The sequence below is a fragment of the Sinohyriopsis cumingii genome, chromosome 2 (genome assembly GCF_028554795.1).
Source record: "Sinohyriopsis cumingii isolate HCF-2022 chromosome 2, ASM2855479v2, whole genome shotgun sequence".
Taxonomy (NCBI): domain Eukaryota; kingdom Metazoa; phylum Mollusca; class Bivalvia; order Unionida; family Unionidae; genus Sinohyriopsis; species Sinohyriopsis cumingii.
Genome location: NC_142962.1, coordinates 28,520,630 through 28,539,197, shown reverse-complemented (window position 1 = coordinate 28,539,197; position 18,568 = coordinate 28,520,630). Strand labels below are relative to the sequence as shown.

At 35.5% G+C, this 18,568-nt stretch overlaps 1 protein-coding gene across 9 annotated transcripts in view; it reads left to right on the top strand.

Annotated features, from left to right (window-relative positions):
* Window positions 1-18,568, top strand: part of LOC149804532 (calpain-9-like) — a 170,947-nt gene that overhangs the window by 85,363 nt on the left and 67,016 nt on the right. For 7 of the 9 annotated variants that reach the window (XM_089941272.1, XM_089941262.1, XM_089941253.1 and 4 more), the window contains 2 exons: window positions 2,684-2,725; window positions 17,333-17,550. In XM_089941272.1, the coding sequence (XP_089797398.1) occupies window positions 2,684-2,725; window positions 17,333-17,550 (260 nt within the window). The remainder of the gene's footprint in view (window positions 1-2,683; window positions 2,726-17,332; window positions 17,551-18,568) is intronic. The other 2 variants (XM_089941279.1, XM_089941238.1) reach the window with 1 other exon arrangement.

The following is an 18,568-nucleotide window of genomic DNA, read 5'->3' as shown; positions in this document are numbered from 1 at the left end:
TGAGGGGCCATGAGTGGCCGAGTGGTCTAAAGCGCTCGCCATTCCGGATCACTGCCATCTCACCTCTGTCTGCGTGTGTTCGAGTCCAAGGCACGGCTAGCGTGGGTATGTGGGAAAGCTTGCCAGTAGCTTCTCGTGGGTCGGTGGTTCTTCCCTGGGTTTTCCAGGGTTCTTCCTCCACCAGTTATACTGGCCGCCATGTATAGCCTATCTTGTGCTGAAAAATGGTGTTAAACCCTGCAAAAACAAAAACAAAACAAACCAATGGCAATTGAGACCTGTGATACAGATGTGACTGGTATTTGATCATTCTTGGCATGTTCAACATATACTTCAGTGTATTGATTCATACAGCCCCAGCTGAAGCCCATGGGCCTTCACTTAGAGTTTAGCATGTCTGCTCAAGTGATGGTGACATTTCTGCATGACATACCACAAAAACATTTGGTAAGTTTGGTTTTAGGTTCATTTCATGAATTTCATCACATCCTTTTTTGTGTGTTTGATAGCCTATGAAGAGAAGCTTGACCTTGTCTCTTCTCAATTTTATGGCCCGTCAAGGCATATAACAATTAATACTTGGCATATTTCTCCAAAAAGAATCATTCGTTCATCAGTGAAGGCATCAACCCAGGCATTGAAGTTGGACCTTCAGTAAGACCTTAGGTCAAGCCACATCTTAGTTCAGTGTCCTCCACAGAGAAGGCAGCAATTCTGGATGACACTGCAGAACCATTTTTCAAGTATTTTTTTTTAATGTTTATGACATGAACAACCTTACTTCCTACATTTGCAATTCAGTATAGAGAGGTCATAATTATCCCTTCTCAACATTTTATCCATCGTTAGATGGAACTTCCTAACACATATTTCTCCAAAACACATTGAAAAGATAACTCATGCATAGGAAAAATAAATCTAACAAGATATCATTTAGGCAAGCAAGTTAATTATAGCTCCTTGATCTGCTCAATGCTGTTGTAGATCTGTTATAATGCCAGTTTACTACTGGACCTGTCATGGTCAGTGACATGTCGATTTGTCAAGAGAAAGCTCTTCATGTCACCTCTTGCAGATGAAGGCCATTCTCAGTGCATTTTGCATGTGGGTGGAATATATCCATCAAACATGGCTTGGATAATGTTGGACAGTTTGCTTGTGGGGACTTGCCGTTGCAAGGGGTGGAACAATGACCACATCTTTGCCTCATTTTAGGGAAATGCCTTCATGGATACTAGAAGTATCAAGTCAGACACATTCCTGTCTGGCTCATGTTAGGGAAATGCCTTCATGGATACTCCCAATATCAAGTCAGACACATTCCTTTCCAACCTGTTACCAAGAAAGACAGCTTCTTACAGTCATCCATCCAGGAACTTTCCATCTGGTCTGTGCTCTTTATAGCTGTTTGATGCTTGACATTCTTTTTTATTTTTCCATGACCCCAGAAACAAGCCTATACATGATCTTTTAATGAGCTGGGAGGTAATGTGGACATCCACCTTCCCACCATCAGTTTTGATTGTGGAAACAGTTAAGAAATGAGGGACACAGACTGCTATAGCTCTAATTGCCAAAACTAAGATGAAATCTGTTAAATGTAGTGACAAGCACCACCAATCCATCCTTGTCTGAACAAACTCCTCCTTCACTCCTTGCTCCCTTCAGGTGTTTCCTGATTAAAAAGTGAGTTTGGAGCTTCAGTCCTGGAGGAAAGTTGAAGATCCTCCACACTAAGGAATACAAAGGATACTGTCAATCAAAGGATGCTGTTCCATGATCTTATTGACGTTCAGACATCATGAAAGAGATGATTTTGGCCTCAGCATTGTAATCTCCGGCTTGTGGTCCAACTCTGACATATCCAGACATGTTCACTCAAATTATTTGCAACAGAATCTCTCCTGTGTTTTGACATGGTCAAACTTTTCTAAGATTAAGCCACTGCCTCCCCCATCCCACTGTAGCAACTGTCATACATGGCTTCCAGGTAATGATAATGATAACTTCATTGTGCAGAGTGGGTACTCTAGATATGATGTCCAGAGATTTGAGGTACATGCATTTCTTTTCTGATGGTTCAGTTGTTCTAATGACATGACAAGGTTCCTTCCTACAAATCCTTCTCACCCTTAATCAGTATATGATCATCTTTTAAGGTTTCACTCTGCAGCAAAAACCGATGTAAACTGGACGTAACAATTGCCTCTCTGTAGGTTGAAGGGGTGTTTTTATATATATATATATATATATATATATATATATATATATATATATATATATATATATATATATATATATATAAAGAGAGAGAGAGAGAGAGAGATTTTTTTTCTCCCATCTTTCCAGGGTGGCTGGATTCGGGTGTAGCAAAGAAAGTTATCCAGATGTAATGTAATCAGAAAACTATTATCAGAGAAACATAATTTGCTAACAAAAATTCTTCCCAGTAAAGCTTTCATTTTTAACACAGAATATTTACTTTGAAGACAAAGACCTGCCTTGACTTGCACCAGCTGGTAGAAGTCATCCAAATAGCCAATTGTGACATTGGAGTCTTGTAATTAGGAAGCCAATTTCATTTGATTATATATACATGTATACAGTTGATGTTAATGTGACCTTCCCCAGTTTATTTCAGCTTGTGTAGATTCTTTGCCTGTAGCAATCTTTAGTTTTGCAGATCAGTGACCACACCCATTATCAAGGCAAAATTGTTGAGAGGGTAAAAATCTACATTCACTTTGCTAATGATCTCTGCCTAGCATGTTTGTTACTTTGGTTTGCAGAGAGTGTTTGTCTTGCTTTATTTTTCTTCCTGTGTCAGCAGAGAACTATCAGTAGTTACTGTTTTCATGGTTCACAGGCAAGATACTTTTCTGTGAAACCCATATTTTGTTGTGTTGCTTAAAAGTTTCTCTTTATTCTTTGCATTTTCTGGTATCGATAATTTAGCTTACTTTATAATCCATCCCTGAAGGCAATGCATAGAGATCACTTAGTTTGATAAAATGCCATAATTTACCTGCCAAAACTTGAGGTGTTATCTATCTTCTCAGTTAAATGATAAAGAAACATGTTACATTTTTATAGACCTGACAGTCATATACCATATAATCTGGAATATAAGCCTTGATTCCCACACACTCCCAGAAATTTGAATTGTACACGAAGTCATTATGGTTACAAACTTGACATTAAAACAATCCCATTCCAGATCCACATCTTTTGTATATCAGTTATGTTGGTCACTGCTAATTAGAGGTTTATAGGAAAATTAAGTTGGTATTTCTTGACAAATTCAGAATCACAATATTCGTATTTTATTTGCACATATTTGATCAATACATACGGAAATGAATCTTTAAGAGCTATCACATTAGTATCTACACCTTTTTCCACGTGAGTTTTGTTAAAGTAGGTCATAGAGAAATAAAAAATATTTTAGACTTGAACAAGTGGATGAACTTATAAGCATATATGAAAGTACAAAAGTATTTGTGAAAAATATTTTAGCATTTTATATGTGAGTGTTATGTAAGGAATCTGCTAACTTAGTTACTGTTAAGTTAAATATGGGCTATTCAGGATCATCTGTTACTGCCAAGTTAAATATGGGCTAATCAGGATTGTCTGACATTGCTAAGCTAGATACAGGTTAATCAGGATCATCTGTTACTGCTAAGTTAAATATTGGCTATTCAGGATCATCTGTTACTGCTAAGTTAAATATGGGCTAATCAGGATTGTCTGACATTGCTAAGTTAGATACAGGCTAATCAGGATCATCTGTTACTACTAAGTTAAATATGGGCTATTCAGGATCATCTGTTACTGCTAAGTTAAATATGGGCTAATCAGGATTGTCTGACATTGCTAAGCTAGATGCAGGCTAACCAGGATCATCTGTTACTGCTAAGTTAAATATGGGCTATTCAGGATCATCTGTTACTACAAAGTTAAATATGGGCTATCCAGGATCATCTGTTACTGCTAAGTTAAATATGGGCTAATCAGGATTGTCTGTCATTGCTAAGCTAGATACAGGCTAATCAGGATCATCTGTTACTGCTAAGTTAAATATGAAGACCAAGGGACTGCTCCAGTGGTCTGGTGGTTAGAGTGTCCTTCCGGATGCAGGAGGTTGTGGGTTCGATCCCCGGCTGAGTCATATAAAAGACTTATAAAAATGTTACTAACAGCTGCCTTGCTTGGCGCTCAGCATTAAGAGGTTAGTGTTGAGACTGGTTGGCCTGGTGTCAGGATAATGTGACTAGGTGGAACATCAGGCTATGTGTCTGCGGCATGATATCCCAGTGCTATACATCACTATAAACTGCCACACTGCAGACATTGTAGCGATATGACTGAAAAATTGTTAAAGGTATATTAAAATTCCAAATTGCACACACACATACTGCAAAGCTAAATACAGGCTAATCAGGATAATCCTAAGTTAGTGTATTTAACTACATGTATCACATTGCAAATGATGCCAGAATGGGCAAGGGGTTCGTTATGAGTAGGCCTGTTTGTTTTTCTTCATTTTTATTAAAGTAAGTTGTTTTATTTTCTTATCATTTTTGTGCATGCAGTTGACATACACAGTAGCCCCACTTGTGCAAAACATAAAGCTAATGAAAACTATTGGCATCCAAATGAAAAGTTAATTACTGTTGAATGTAAAACATATACAGCTATATAGAACTAATAAAACAACACAAGACTGTTGGCATCCAAATTAAAATTTAACTGCTGTTAAATGAATTGGCTACCTAATTGAAACAATTTATTTGCACATTAATACGTTTATGGAGAATTGGCATGTCATATCCACAAGTAATAATTTTCAGGAGTACATACCTGACGAGAGATAGTGTGTCGCACAGAACTGCCAGTCACTTGATGTAATCAAGTCATGAAAATGTGAGCCCCCAAAATTGAATCAGAAGAGGGGGTGGATTGGGGCACTTCTCTGTTGGTTACATATTTATTCTTTATTAATTTAGTTTTAGCATCCACTCTGTAGTTACATACTTGATGCTGTACTGATTTTATCTGTGTAGGCCATCATGTGTATTCTTATAGGTAAGCTCGATACTCAACTTCCTACTGTGGCCCTTTTACAAGAAATAGCACCAAATACAATTAAAGGCTACCATTTCATGATCACTCTGCATCATCATGGAAGAAAGGATATTGGGTAAAAAGACCTATCTCTTGTTCTGTTCAAGATCAATTACACATGTCCAAAGACACTGGCGCTTTGCCCAAGTGGAAACTGTCGTGAACTAACTTAGCTGAACAAGACACCATTGGAACTGATCACAAGAGCCTCATTGGTTTACCTCTCATATAAGCAATCAGCTTCCTCACTTCATTAGCGGGGCCCCTGATTGGCCGAGTGGGCTAAAGTGCTCACCATTATGAATCACTGCCATCTCACCTCTGTCTGCGTGGGTTTGAGTCTCGGGTTTGGCCAATGTGGGTACGTGAGAAAGCTTGCGAGTAGCTTCTTGTGGGTTGGTGGTTCTCTCCGTGGTTTTCCTGGGTTCTTCCTTCACCATTTATACAGGCCACCATGTATAGCCTTTCTTGTTCTGAAAAATGGCATTAAACCCTACAACAACAACAACACTTAATTAGCAATGACCTTTGTAATGACATTCCTGTGTAATCTGAATAATTTTATTAAGGTCATTAGTGTTTCATAAAATATACATTTTCCATTCAGTTGTCATGACTAGAAGGAATAGTTGTGAGGTACATAGTAGTGAATGGGATATAACATCCTATAAACATTGCAGTTGAATATTATTATTATTATTATTATTATTATTATTATCATTCCTCCAGTTTGTAATTGGAAAAAGTTAAAGCTTTTCAAGTTAGCTTTTAGTAAGAAACTGTCTGTAGATGATTTCATAGTATTAGTGACAGCCAAGTTCCTTTGATTGCTGTGTATTCAGGGTATACAAATCATTTGAAATGTTGGAAAATTGCATTTCTTCCCTTTAGATGATAATTTTAAAACTCTGAATTATAATCTGTATTATGGCACTGGACAGAAACTGTGTTTTACATGCAAATCATCATACAAGACATCACTTTCCTCTTTCCAATAACAGAACTTTAAATATATTTTGTAAACAGAAACTAAACCCATTCTTTGGCAACACAGTAGGTGAAATATGGATCCAATCAAGGTAAAATTATTACAGTTACACATCAGTTGTTGTCAGCTATGTTCACATATGGTCTAAACACACATGATCATTGCTAATGTAGGTGAATCAATGGTAGGCCTCTGCTAAGCTGGTTTGAATAATTTGAATAATTCTGTTAATGGTTTCAAAGGTCCACTATATGATGCGATAAAAGGTAATGAATAAAGAATATAAGCAAAAACAAATGCGTAAAATACGATACTCTGCTGAATGCATCCATAGTCTGTACACTGCACAGCAATATTAATGACATAAGAAGCAGTTTTTGTCTGTGTAAATAGCATGCACCGCCATCATGCAGTCTGTTAAAGGTCAAAAGGATGAAAGTATATATTTATACCTTCACTCTCCATATTAATTTCCAGTAATGATAACACTGTTCATTATATTGAATGCATATCCATTCCTCATCATTAATGTAAAATATCATTGTGATTTAAATTTGCTGTAAGCATTGTCTAGAAATTATGATAACATCTAGATCAGGGGTGCACAACCCTTGGCCCACAGGCCGGATCCAGCCCACGAACATGTTCTTCAGGCCCTCAGGGCAAATTAAAACAACACAGAAATCTGGCCCATGAACAGTAATTATATTAAAGAAATTAGTGTTTGCGGCCCTCGAGTGGTCTTTTAGAAAATGCAATCTGGCCCTTGGCCGAAAAAAGTTGTGTACCCCTGATCTGGATTCAAGAACATTAATAATCCAGTGTTTGTATAATGGTTCTGAGACATCCCTCTTTCTCTTATGTCAGCTAAAGTATATCTCTTTTTGATACAGGTCGGAAGCTTTCAGTTCCATTGTATCTTTTGTCCTGTCTTGTATTTCTTCTTTCTCCTTATTTTTGATATAATAAAATCCTGTATGTAACTGCAGATTTTCCACTAAACACTTTCCTTCTTCTGGTATGTGCATCTTCAATAATCTTAATGTTTATATGGAACCTAGAGCTTCTATGGTAACATCTGCAGTTGTTTAAATATATGAATATTATTCCTTTGTGCAATCTACAGAATTCAAAACTGTTGTTGCTGTTTTTGAAATTTGAACATTTGACTTAGATTATCTATGCCATTCCAAATATTTGACATGTGCATTATGAGGCACAAAGATGTGTTGTTACAAGGACAAAGATCCAGTTGAGTTTCCTGGAATTTCATATTTTTTCATATTATGCAGTAGTGCTTTTTTAACATTCTTCTGTGGTATTATGATCAGGTAATGTATATGAAGAAGAAACCATTTATTTTTTCTTTTAAAATTATGTTTCTTTAATAATACTAATCCAATTATAATTCATATAAACCCATTGCCAAAGAAATGCTTAAATGATTTCAACAGCATTGTGTAAACCCATTGTCCATAAAATGCTTAAACGATTTCAACAGCATTGTGTAAACCCACTGTCCATAAAATGCTTAAACGATTTCAACAGCATTGTGTAAACCCACTGTCCATAAAATGCTTAAACGATTTCAACAGCATTGTATAAACCCACTCTCCATAAAATGCTTAAACGATTTCAACAGCATTGTGTAACCCATTGTCCATAAAATGCTTAAACGATTTCAACAGCATTGTGTAAACCCACTGTCCATAAAATGCTTAAACGATTTCAACAGCATTGTGTAAACCTACTCTCCATAAAATGCTTAAACGATTTCAACAGTATTGTGTAAACCCATTGTCCATAAAATGCTTATATGATTTCAACAGCATTGTGTAAACCCATTGCCAAAGAAATACTTATATGATTTCAATAGCATTGTGTAAACCCATTGCCAAAGAAATGCTTATATGATTTCAATAGCATTGTGTGTAAACCCTTTGCCATAAAATGCTTAAACCATTTCAACAGCATTGTGTAACCCATTGTCCATAAAATGCTTAAACGATTTCAACAGCATTGTGTAAACCCGTTGTCCATAAAATGCTTAAATGATTTCAACAGCATTGTGTAACCCATTGCCAAAGAAATGCATAAACAATTTCACAGCATTGTTTCAACCTATTGTAATAATAACATGTGTTGCCAGAACATGAACCTTAAGCAGTTGCTGTCAGATCTTTGTGTTGGACAGTGAAGATCTGATTTTAATCAGATTGGTTATCTTCTGGTAATTTTGGTAAGGATGTTGGTCACTTGGTGATAATTATTATGTTGAAGATGAAAAGAAGCCACTGACTTGAAGTGGTCGCTTGGTGATGATTATCAAGTGGAGGATCAAAAGATCCCTTAGACTTGAAGGAGATACTATTTTATTGCAGTTAGAAAGGGATCAAGACCCATTTGTTGTTATTGTTGTTGTTATGGAATTTAACGCCATTTTTCAGCACACGATAGGCTATGTATGGCAGCCAGTATTAATGGTGGAGGAAGAACCTGGGGAAAACCCCGGGAAGAACCACCAAACCACAAGAAGCTACTGGCAAGCTTTCTCACATACCCACATTGGCCGAATCATAGACTCGAACCCACGCAGACAGAGGTGAGATGGCAGTGATCTGTAACGGAGAGCGCTTTAGACCACTCGGCCACTCAGTGCCCCCATGAAGACCCATGCATTCATAAATGAGCAACTTTGTAAAATTTGAACCTTGGACATGGAGCATTGCAGAACATCTAGAACAATAAAATATAAATGAATAGACCCGGAGGAAGCATGTGAGAAAATGTATTTTTGTTTCATTAAAGGAGATAATGCTGTGTGACATGTGACGTTTAGAGATGCTCAGAGTCTGTGTGTTAGACCATAAAAAATTGGCTCTAGTTGAAAAGACAAAAGTGGTTCATGTACAATATGAAGTTTGTGTACAATATGAAGTTTCAGTTTTCTAGTTAAAGGAGACCAGAAATCAATGGAAATACAGAATAACAATAAAAGCACTATAGAAGAAAATCTTGTTCTGAAGTATCATCTGCTACCCTAATGCCAATATTTAAATATTGGCATATCTTCTAGGAGGTGAATTTCTGTGACCTCGAATGCAAAATTTCCATGCCTTTTCAGTTACTTTTGAGATGTGACATCATAGTAGCGAATCCAGCATTCTGACATGGAGTTGCCAGAGTAAAAGACAATGCCGTTTTGGGTTGCTTACAGGTGTAATAGCACATTAAGAAAATGCTGTGGACAACATATTTTCTCCTTTTTCAAAAGATAAAGGCATAAAGAAAGTATGGATACATTGTTACAAGTGAGTTGATTTCAAAGCAACACCATACAGCATTACATTTCTCAAAAGGAATGTTACAATTGGGATCCTGATAAAATGGCAGCTCTAGGATATGCAAATGCTAGGCCTAGATTAAAAGATGGTGCTGTTCCAGACATACCGTTGGATATTTTAAATCCTGGGAAAAGTGTTAAACATGTGAGTTACGAAAATAGTCAGAAGACCGAGTAAGTGACCACAAAATGCAAGAATCAATTCACAGATCTTTTATCTACACTAGCAGTGCTAACAAAATCTGATATCCCAACACCTGGGGCCCCTCTAATTTTAGTTCAGGTCCATCCTGTATTCAAAGTGAGGTGCCCTTCATGCTTTTCGAAAAAAATTGTTTGTCTGAGGAAACTTTGATCGCACTGATGAGTAAATGTATTATCAAGATGTTGACATACATGCCTAAACACAGCACAATCTAAATCAAATCACTACTGTCCTAGGTGAAATTGAGATCTGACATGAATCAAACGGAAGCTTTGCTAAAAATAAGATTCTAAACCCCTGACACAATTTTCAGTAATCTTTAAAAAAATTAAAAAATAAACTCCTCCAAGAAAACAAGAGAAAAACAAAACCTTTCAGTCGATGCCTGTTACACATTGTATGTATAAATGGTAATCTGTAATGATTGGAACTGATATAAAACTATCTCTTGGGCAGTTTAAACAGTGATTAAAAGAAAAGAGGTCAGGTATAAAATCAAAGTTTAACATGAATTGGCTGACAATGGAAATTGGGAGAGGCCACTATTGACCCCACCCCATGCCCCATTGTGCGAGTGCCCATGGGATGCGCCATTTCTCCTTGTGATATGCCTCATTATCCCCCAGGACAAGACCCTTTTTTCGTATTTTGGTCAGCTGTGGCTAAACTGCAAAATAGCTAAAGGTTTGGCTTTAGTACACAAGCAATAAAGCCAGTGTGACTAATTAACAGTTAATCCTTATCCTTGCATTTATCTTGTGAAAAGGATTGCCCTTCGGACATACTTCAAAGAAACCATGTTCGACAGTGTGTATGTAAGCACCAGCAATTAATTGGCAAATAAACGATGCTCTATTTTGTTGTAACTTACAATGCATAGTACTTCATTTTAACAATTCAAATCTACAGTCACAAGTTAACGTATGTGTGGCAACTGTTTTTCCGCACATTTTATATCCCACCTCATTGCCTTAGGTCTAAGTCTTATGGCATGTAACACTGTTTACTGAATAAAATATTTATTCTGAATTAGTTCTTTGTGGGCACATATACTGCACGGTATATTGTGTTTTATTCCTTTTAATTTAATCATGGTAATTAAACTTTATGTATATGTTAGAGGAATGTCAGGTGTTAACTGTCCGGGTTTCGTTGGCTGAAATGGAGATGTGATTTTGTTTGCAGAGAAAATTACACAGCATTCACAGTGATCATTAATGGGATTTAAGCTAATTGGTGACAATGTTATTTTATGAAATATTTGTTTACTACAGTGCTGTTGTAGTAGTTGTTAAAATATAAATGAAATTTACGTGAATAATGTTTAATCTTAATATTCTATTTACTGAAGAAATAACTGTTGTGTGACATTATTTCATCACTAGAAGTGATAAAATAGAATATGGCATATGTGGATTGCATAGATTATATCTATATATGGTTTGGTTTTTTAACTTCTGAGAAATGAAAATGGACAGACATAATGTAATAATCGTTGAGTTCTCTGCGAAAAAATTGGGAGATATTATGAGATCAGGAGGTAGGTGTGGAAATACCTAAAAAATCGGGAGGTTTTTATCCCGGCTTGAGAGTTGACAGGTATTTGCCGTTTGGGTTTGTGGAACTTCAGTCAAGGATAGTGAGTCTATTTAAACAAAATTTCTTTCAGCACTGACCAGTACAGTACATAAACTTTTTATATCAGACATGTATATACTGTCAGATTTGTCATTACGCTAACTGTAGCCTGCATGTAAAATACACTGAAATTGAATCATAAGATGGAAGCTTCTTAATGTTTAAATTAATTACCTATTATTTCTGCTTTGCAGATTTATTTGTGGGGGTTTTTGTGTGTGAAAAACTAATGTATAAGTTACGACCGATGAAGACCATTCTAATAGCCTTTTACACCTCCCCGGTAATGGATATTGTTTCACACACAAGTCAGTCCCCGTTCTAGTCTCTTTGCCCAGAATTCAGTATTATCTCTCAGCATTTCAGTGTTGATGTATATTTACAAGATATCATTCATTAGGTGGTGTGCGTGTGTGTGTTGGGGGTAGGTATTGAATATGTCATTTATATATGATATGATTGAGCCTCATCCTTCTTAAATGAATTAATTGCATTGTGGTAAATTTTTAATTTTTTACATTGGGCACTATCACTTAATCCCTATCACATTTTTACACAGCACACAGTGTATAAGTATTTATTTTAAAATTACATTGCTTTTTTCTTAAATTCCAAAATATGAAATTTGAGCACCTTCTTACTGTTGTTTTTTTCTGCTGTCAGGTCGTAAAACACATTTTTAACACACAATTCAACAGGTATAGTTATGAGCATATTTAAGAAGCAGATTCAACTCAGATCTGGTCTCCTCCTGTCTGTCTCACTCGCCATGTTTCTGTTTGCATTCAAGGACTGGCCAGTATTGCATCATGGGACCACATGATCTGTCGTCTCAACGAAACTCAGAAAAACTCTGCATTTTACAGAATCATGGTATCTTCCACGCAGTGTGATCACTACCCTCCTACGATATTTAATTTATGAACATTACAGTCTAAGTAAAAATTTGTAGAGAATTACACACATAAAAGGAAAAGTTTTATTTCTGGTCTCCTTTAAGTTTAATTTATCTCTGGGTATAAGGTCAATGAACATTTTGAATCAATCCTCATAATTTGTTGTGATGTGTAATACATACATAAAGATATTCTCAAGAGTATTTGTACAAGCTGCTTGTGTATGTGTTAATAAAGATATTCTTAAGAGAATTCGTGTGAGCTGTTTGTGTAATGTGTAATGCATCAATATAGATATTCTCAAGAGTATTTGTGCAAGCTGCTTGTGTATGTGTAAATAAAGATATTTTTAAGAGAATTCGTGTGAGCTGCAAATGTAATGTGTAATGCGTAAATATAGATATTATCAAGAGTATTTTTGCTAGCTGCTTGTGTAGTGTATAAATAGGAAATACAGATATTCTGAAGAGTATTCATGCCAGCTGCTTGTTTGATGTGTAGTGTGTAAATACAGATATTCTCAAGAGTATTTGTGAGACGCTTATTTGATGTGCAATGCATAAATAGAGATATTCTCAAGAGTATTTGTGAGACGCTTGTTTGATGTGCAATGAGTAAATACAGATATTCTCAAGAGTATTTGTGAGATGCTTATGTAATGTGTAGTGGGTAAATTCAGATATTCTGAAGAGTATTCATGCCAGCTGCTTGTTTAATTTGTAGTGTGTAAATACAGATATTCTCAAGAGTATTTGTGAGATGCTTATGTAGTGTGCAATGCATAAATACAGATATTCTCAAGAGTATTTGTGAGACGCTTGTTTGATGTGCAATGCATAAATACAGATATTCTGAAGAGTATTTGTGAGACGCTTGTTTGATGTGCAATGAGTAAATACAGATATTCTCAAGAGTATTTGTGAGATGCTTATGTAATGTGTAGTGGGTAAATTCAGATATTCTGAAGAGTATTCATGCCAGCTGCTTGTTTAATTTGTAGTGTGTAAATACATATATTCTCAAGAGTATTTGTGAGATGCTTATGTAGTGTGCAACGCATAAATACAGATATTCTCAAGAGTATTTGTGAGATGCTTATGTAGTGTGCAGTGAGTAAATACAGATGTTCTCAAGAGTATTTGTGAGATGCTTATGTAGTGTGCAATGAGTAAATACAGATATTCTCAAGAGTATTTGTGAGATGCTTATGTAGTGTGCAATGCGTAAATACAGATATTCTCAAGAGTATTTGTGAGATGCTTATGTAGTGTGCAATGAGTAAATACAGATATTCTCAAGAGTATTTGTGAGATGCTTATGTAGTGTGCAATGAGTAAATACAGATATTCTCAAGAGTATTTGTGAGATGCTTATGTAGTGTGCAATGAGTAAATACAGATATTCTCAAGAGTATTTGTGAGATGCTTATGTAATGTGTAGTGGGTAAATTCAGATATTCTGAAGAGTATTCATGCCAGCTGCTTGTTTAATTTGTAGTGTGTAAATACAGATATTCTCAAGAGAATTTGTTAACAGACTCTCAAACCTTTATGTAACCCTTCAAAGTACAAATATGAAATGAATGGTGAAAGAATAATGAACAGAATGAATGATAACTATTATACGTACAATGTTCAGAGTGCAAAAGTTAAATACTGCAATGACGGATCATAAACATAAAACGGAATAAACCATCCATGAGAAAAGGTGAACCAATAATTATGAACAAAAACCCATTAATGATAAACTAAACTAATGAAAACATTAAAATTTGACTATATTTTTCTGCTATACTGTGTTATAATTGTAAATAGAATTGACTATTAATTAAGAAAATCTGATTTGAGCATGAAAGAAATCTTCCTATGATGAGGTGGGCAGTTGAACTCAAGTGTTAAGAATGCATAAAGATAGCGTTGCTTTTGTTGTACTTTAATCTTCAGTGTACTGATACAATTGCTACCATTTTTAAACTTTACATTAATTCTTTATTAGTTCATAAACAATTGAACATTATCTGTAGACGTGGTTTAAATCATGACCAGGTCTACATATCATTCAAGAAATATAAAAAGTACAGTCATATTGATAAATAATGAAAATGAAATAGAAAAAGTACAGTCACATTGATAAATAATGAAAATGAAATAGAAAAAGTACAGTCACATTGATAAATAATGAACCTGAAATAGAAAGAGTATAGTCACATTGATAAATAATGAACCTGAAATAGAAAAAGTAAAGTCAAATTGATACATAATGAAAATGAAAAAGGACAGTCACATTGATTCAAAATGAAAATGAAATAGAAAAAGGACAGTCACATTGATAAATAATGAACATGAAATAGAAAAGTACAGTCACATTGATAAATAATGAAAATGAAATAGAAAAAGTACAGTCACATTGATAAATAATGAACATGAAATAGAAAAAGGACAGTCACATTGATACATAATGAAAATGAAATAGAAAAAGTGAAGTCAAATTGATACATAATGAAAATGAAATAGAAAAAGGACAGTCACATTGATTCATAATGAAAATGAAATAGAAAAAGGACAGTCACATTGATACATAATGAAAATGAAATAGAAAAAGGACAGTCACATTGATTCATAATGAACTGAAATTAAAGTAGACTTCACTGAAATCATGTTCATTTTTTGTTGCTGTTTTTGAATCCCACCTTAGTAGAAATGATGATATCAGGGTATGAAAATAGCCATGGTAAGATGTCTGGCACCAGCCATTTTTTCAGATATGGATCTGTCAGTTTTCAATCACTGTTACCTGAGGGTGATGATACATGCGTACCACTTATGCTGCTTTCATTGTGGTGGTGACATCAACAGTTTTCAAGTTTTACACTAAAGTTTTGCGTAAAGTGGAATGCATCAGAACACAGATGCAGTTGAGATCTGGTTCTAAATAACACTTAATTTTGGCAATTTTTACATTCATTTACATTATTCATTTGTCACCATTTTCTTCAGAGTTGAAATTTCGTAACATTTCAGTTTGGTAAGTATATTCTGAGATATTTAAACACCTTTGCTACTTATATGTTAGTGCACTTAAGTTGCCAAATTACACATACAGAAAAGCTTCTTCTGTGATAATGCCCCCCCCCCATATTTATTGCCATCTCTTCAGACCTGATCTTGATTTTTCTCTCTATCTTTCCTCCAAATACACACACACACACACACACACACACATTTACTGTCAGTAAGTAGATGTAGGCAGCTTGTTTCACTTTAATACAGAAAACTCAATTTTAAATTGAAACAATTTTCTGATTGTTTTGTGACCATAAAAATAATTAGATGCCTTGTATAGATATAGGTATGGTATAATGATGGTAAAGTGCCATTTACAACATATAGCCAGTTATTTGACCATTTACTACATATAGCCAGTGATGGGATTGGTATAATGACAGTCAAGTACCACTTACTACATACATGTATAGCCAGTGATGGGATTGGTACAATGACGGTCAAGTACCACTTACTACATATAGCCATTAATGGGATTGGTATAATGACAGTCAATTACCACTTACTACATATAGCCAGTGATGGGATTGGTATAATGACAGTCAGGTACCATTTACTACATACAGCCAGTGATGGGACTGGTATAATGACAGTCAAGTACCACTATCTATATATATCCAGTGATGGGATTGGTATAATGACAGTCAAGTACCATTTACTACATATAGCCAGCGATGGGATTGGTATAATGACAGTCAGGTACCACTTACTACATATAGCCAGCGATGAGATTGGTATAATAACAGTCAAGTACCGTTTACTACATATATCCAGTGATGAGATTGGTATAATGACAGTCAAGTACCACTTACTACATATAGCCAGTTATGGGATTGGTATAATGATAGTCAAGTACCATTAACTACATATATCCAGTGATGGGATTGGTATAATGACAGTCAAGTACCATTTACTACATATAGCCAGCGATGGGAATGGTTTAATGACAGTCAAGTACCACTTGCTACATATAGCCAGTGATGGGATTGGTATAATGACAGTCAAGTACCAATTACTACATATATCCAGTGATGGGGATGGTATAATGAGTCTAATACCATCTACTACATATAGGAATGATATAATGACAGTCAAGTACCATTTACTACATATAGCAAGTGATGGAACTGGTATAATGACAGTCAGGTACCATATACTACATATATCCATTATTTCACCAATGGTATAATGACAGACAGCTACATTTGCTACATATAGCCAGCAATGGGAATGGTATAATGACAGTCAAGTACCATTTACTACATAAATCCAGCGATGGGAATGGTATAATGACAGTCAAGTACCATTTACTACATAAATCCAGCGATGGGAATGGTATAATGACAGTCAAATACCATTTACTACATATAGCCAGTAATGGGATTGGGATAATGACAGTCAAGTACCATTTACTACATATAGCCAGCGATGGGATTGGTATAAAAATAGTCAAGTACCATTTACTACATAATCTATTATTTCACCAATGGTATAATGACAGACAGCTACATTGCTACATGTAGCCAGCGATGGGAATAGTATAATGACAGTCAAGTACCATTGACTACATATATCCAGTGATGTGATTGGGATAATGACAGTCAAGTACATTTACTAAATATAGTCAGTGATGGGATTGGGATAATGAGTCAAGTACCATTTACTACATATAGCTAGTGATGGGAATGGTATAATGACAGTCAAGTACCATTTACTACTTATAGCCAGCGATGGGATTGGTATAATGACAGTCAAGTACCATTTACTTAAAATTATTCTGTATCTACCTAGAACATTTCTTTTTTTTTTGTTGATGCATTGGAAATGAACAGTATATATATACAGACATTACATGTATTTATATATTTATATTATGTTTATTTTAATTTTAACCTAAATAGTTATTAAATGTGATTTGATTTTATATGGACTTCAGTAGCACCAAGGCTGTAATCCTTTAAGAAATGCAGAGGGCATTTTTGTTTAAATTTGAGGGCTGCATAGTTACCATAATGGGACTCATTTTGCTTGCTTACATAAGTGATTGACTAAAGGATTTATCTCCCTTTGTAGCTGAAGGATGATGGTTCCAATGATGGCCCTCTGGACATGAAGTTCTTCAAGTTCAATGCATCTGTTGCCAAGTCTCCTTCCTTCATCAACCTTCGTGAGGTTTGTGGACGTCATAAGCTGCCCCCTGGAACCTATGTGGTGGTCCCCTCTACATTTGAACCACAGCAAGAAGCACAGTTTCTGCTGAGAATCTTCACAGAGAAGAAGAGCGAGACTACGTATGTTCATTTTATATATTTACGAATCAGCAAAAGGATAATAAAGGATTTTTATTGGTAATGCCATTAAATTATCCATAATATTCTTTTTATATCTTTGTGTTATGAATGCCACAGTAAGATTTTCATTGGCTTATGGCATGACATCAGCCTCAAGGTCTATCATATGATAGAATTTAATAGACCCACAGATTACCAGGATATTAAAATGTGACTAAAAATCATTTGATTTTAGTATAATTTGATTGGCTTTTTAATTTTATTTAATAGATATGCCCTTTCATAACTTGTTTACACTTGCCAGGGAGTTATGTCTTTCAGTGGGGGCCCCGAGTGGCCGAGTGGTCTAAAGCGCTCTTTGTTACGGATCACTGCCATTTCACCTCTGTCTGCAGCGGTTCGAGTCTAAGATTCAGCCAATGTGGGCATGTGAGAAAGCCTGCCAGTAGCTTCTCGTGGGTCGGTGGTTCTTTCGGGGTTTTCCGGGTTCTTCCTCCACCATTAATACTGGCCGCCATGTATAGCCTATCATGCTGAAAAATGGCGTTAAACCCCACAACAACAACAACAACAACATGTCTTTCAGTGAAATATCCATTGGTACGTCTCTGCTTGAAAATCGCGTAGAGGATGTTTTCTTTTCCTATGTTAATACCTGATATATTTTATAGTGTGGTACCAAAAACATGATATTTTAACGAGTGGCAAAGCCACAAGTTACAGTATATAGTTTTTGGTACCACAAGATGAAATACATCGGTATTAACATAGGAAGAGACAATTTTCTTTTTATTGTATACCAAACTTGGCTCAGAATCGAAGTTTAGAAAGATTAAACTCATGCTATGGCACAACATGCTTTCACCCCCACCCTCCTTTTAATAATATTCACCTGACTTTCGTAACCTGCTCATATAAATATAAGCGACATAAGAAATTGATAGGATGTGGTACTGGTTTTTGTTGCTGCTGGTACAATTGTTGTCAGCACACACAATCAAGCATCGTAATGCATGGT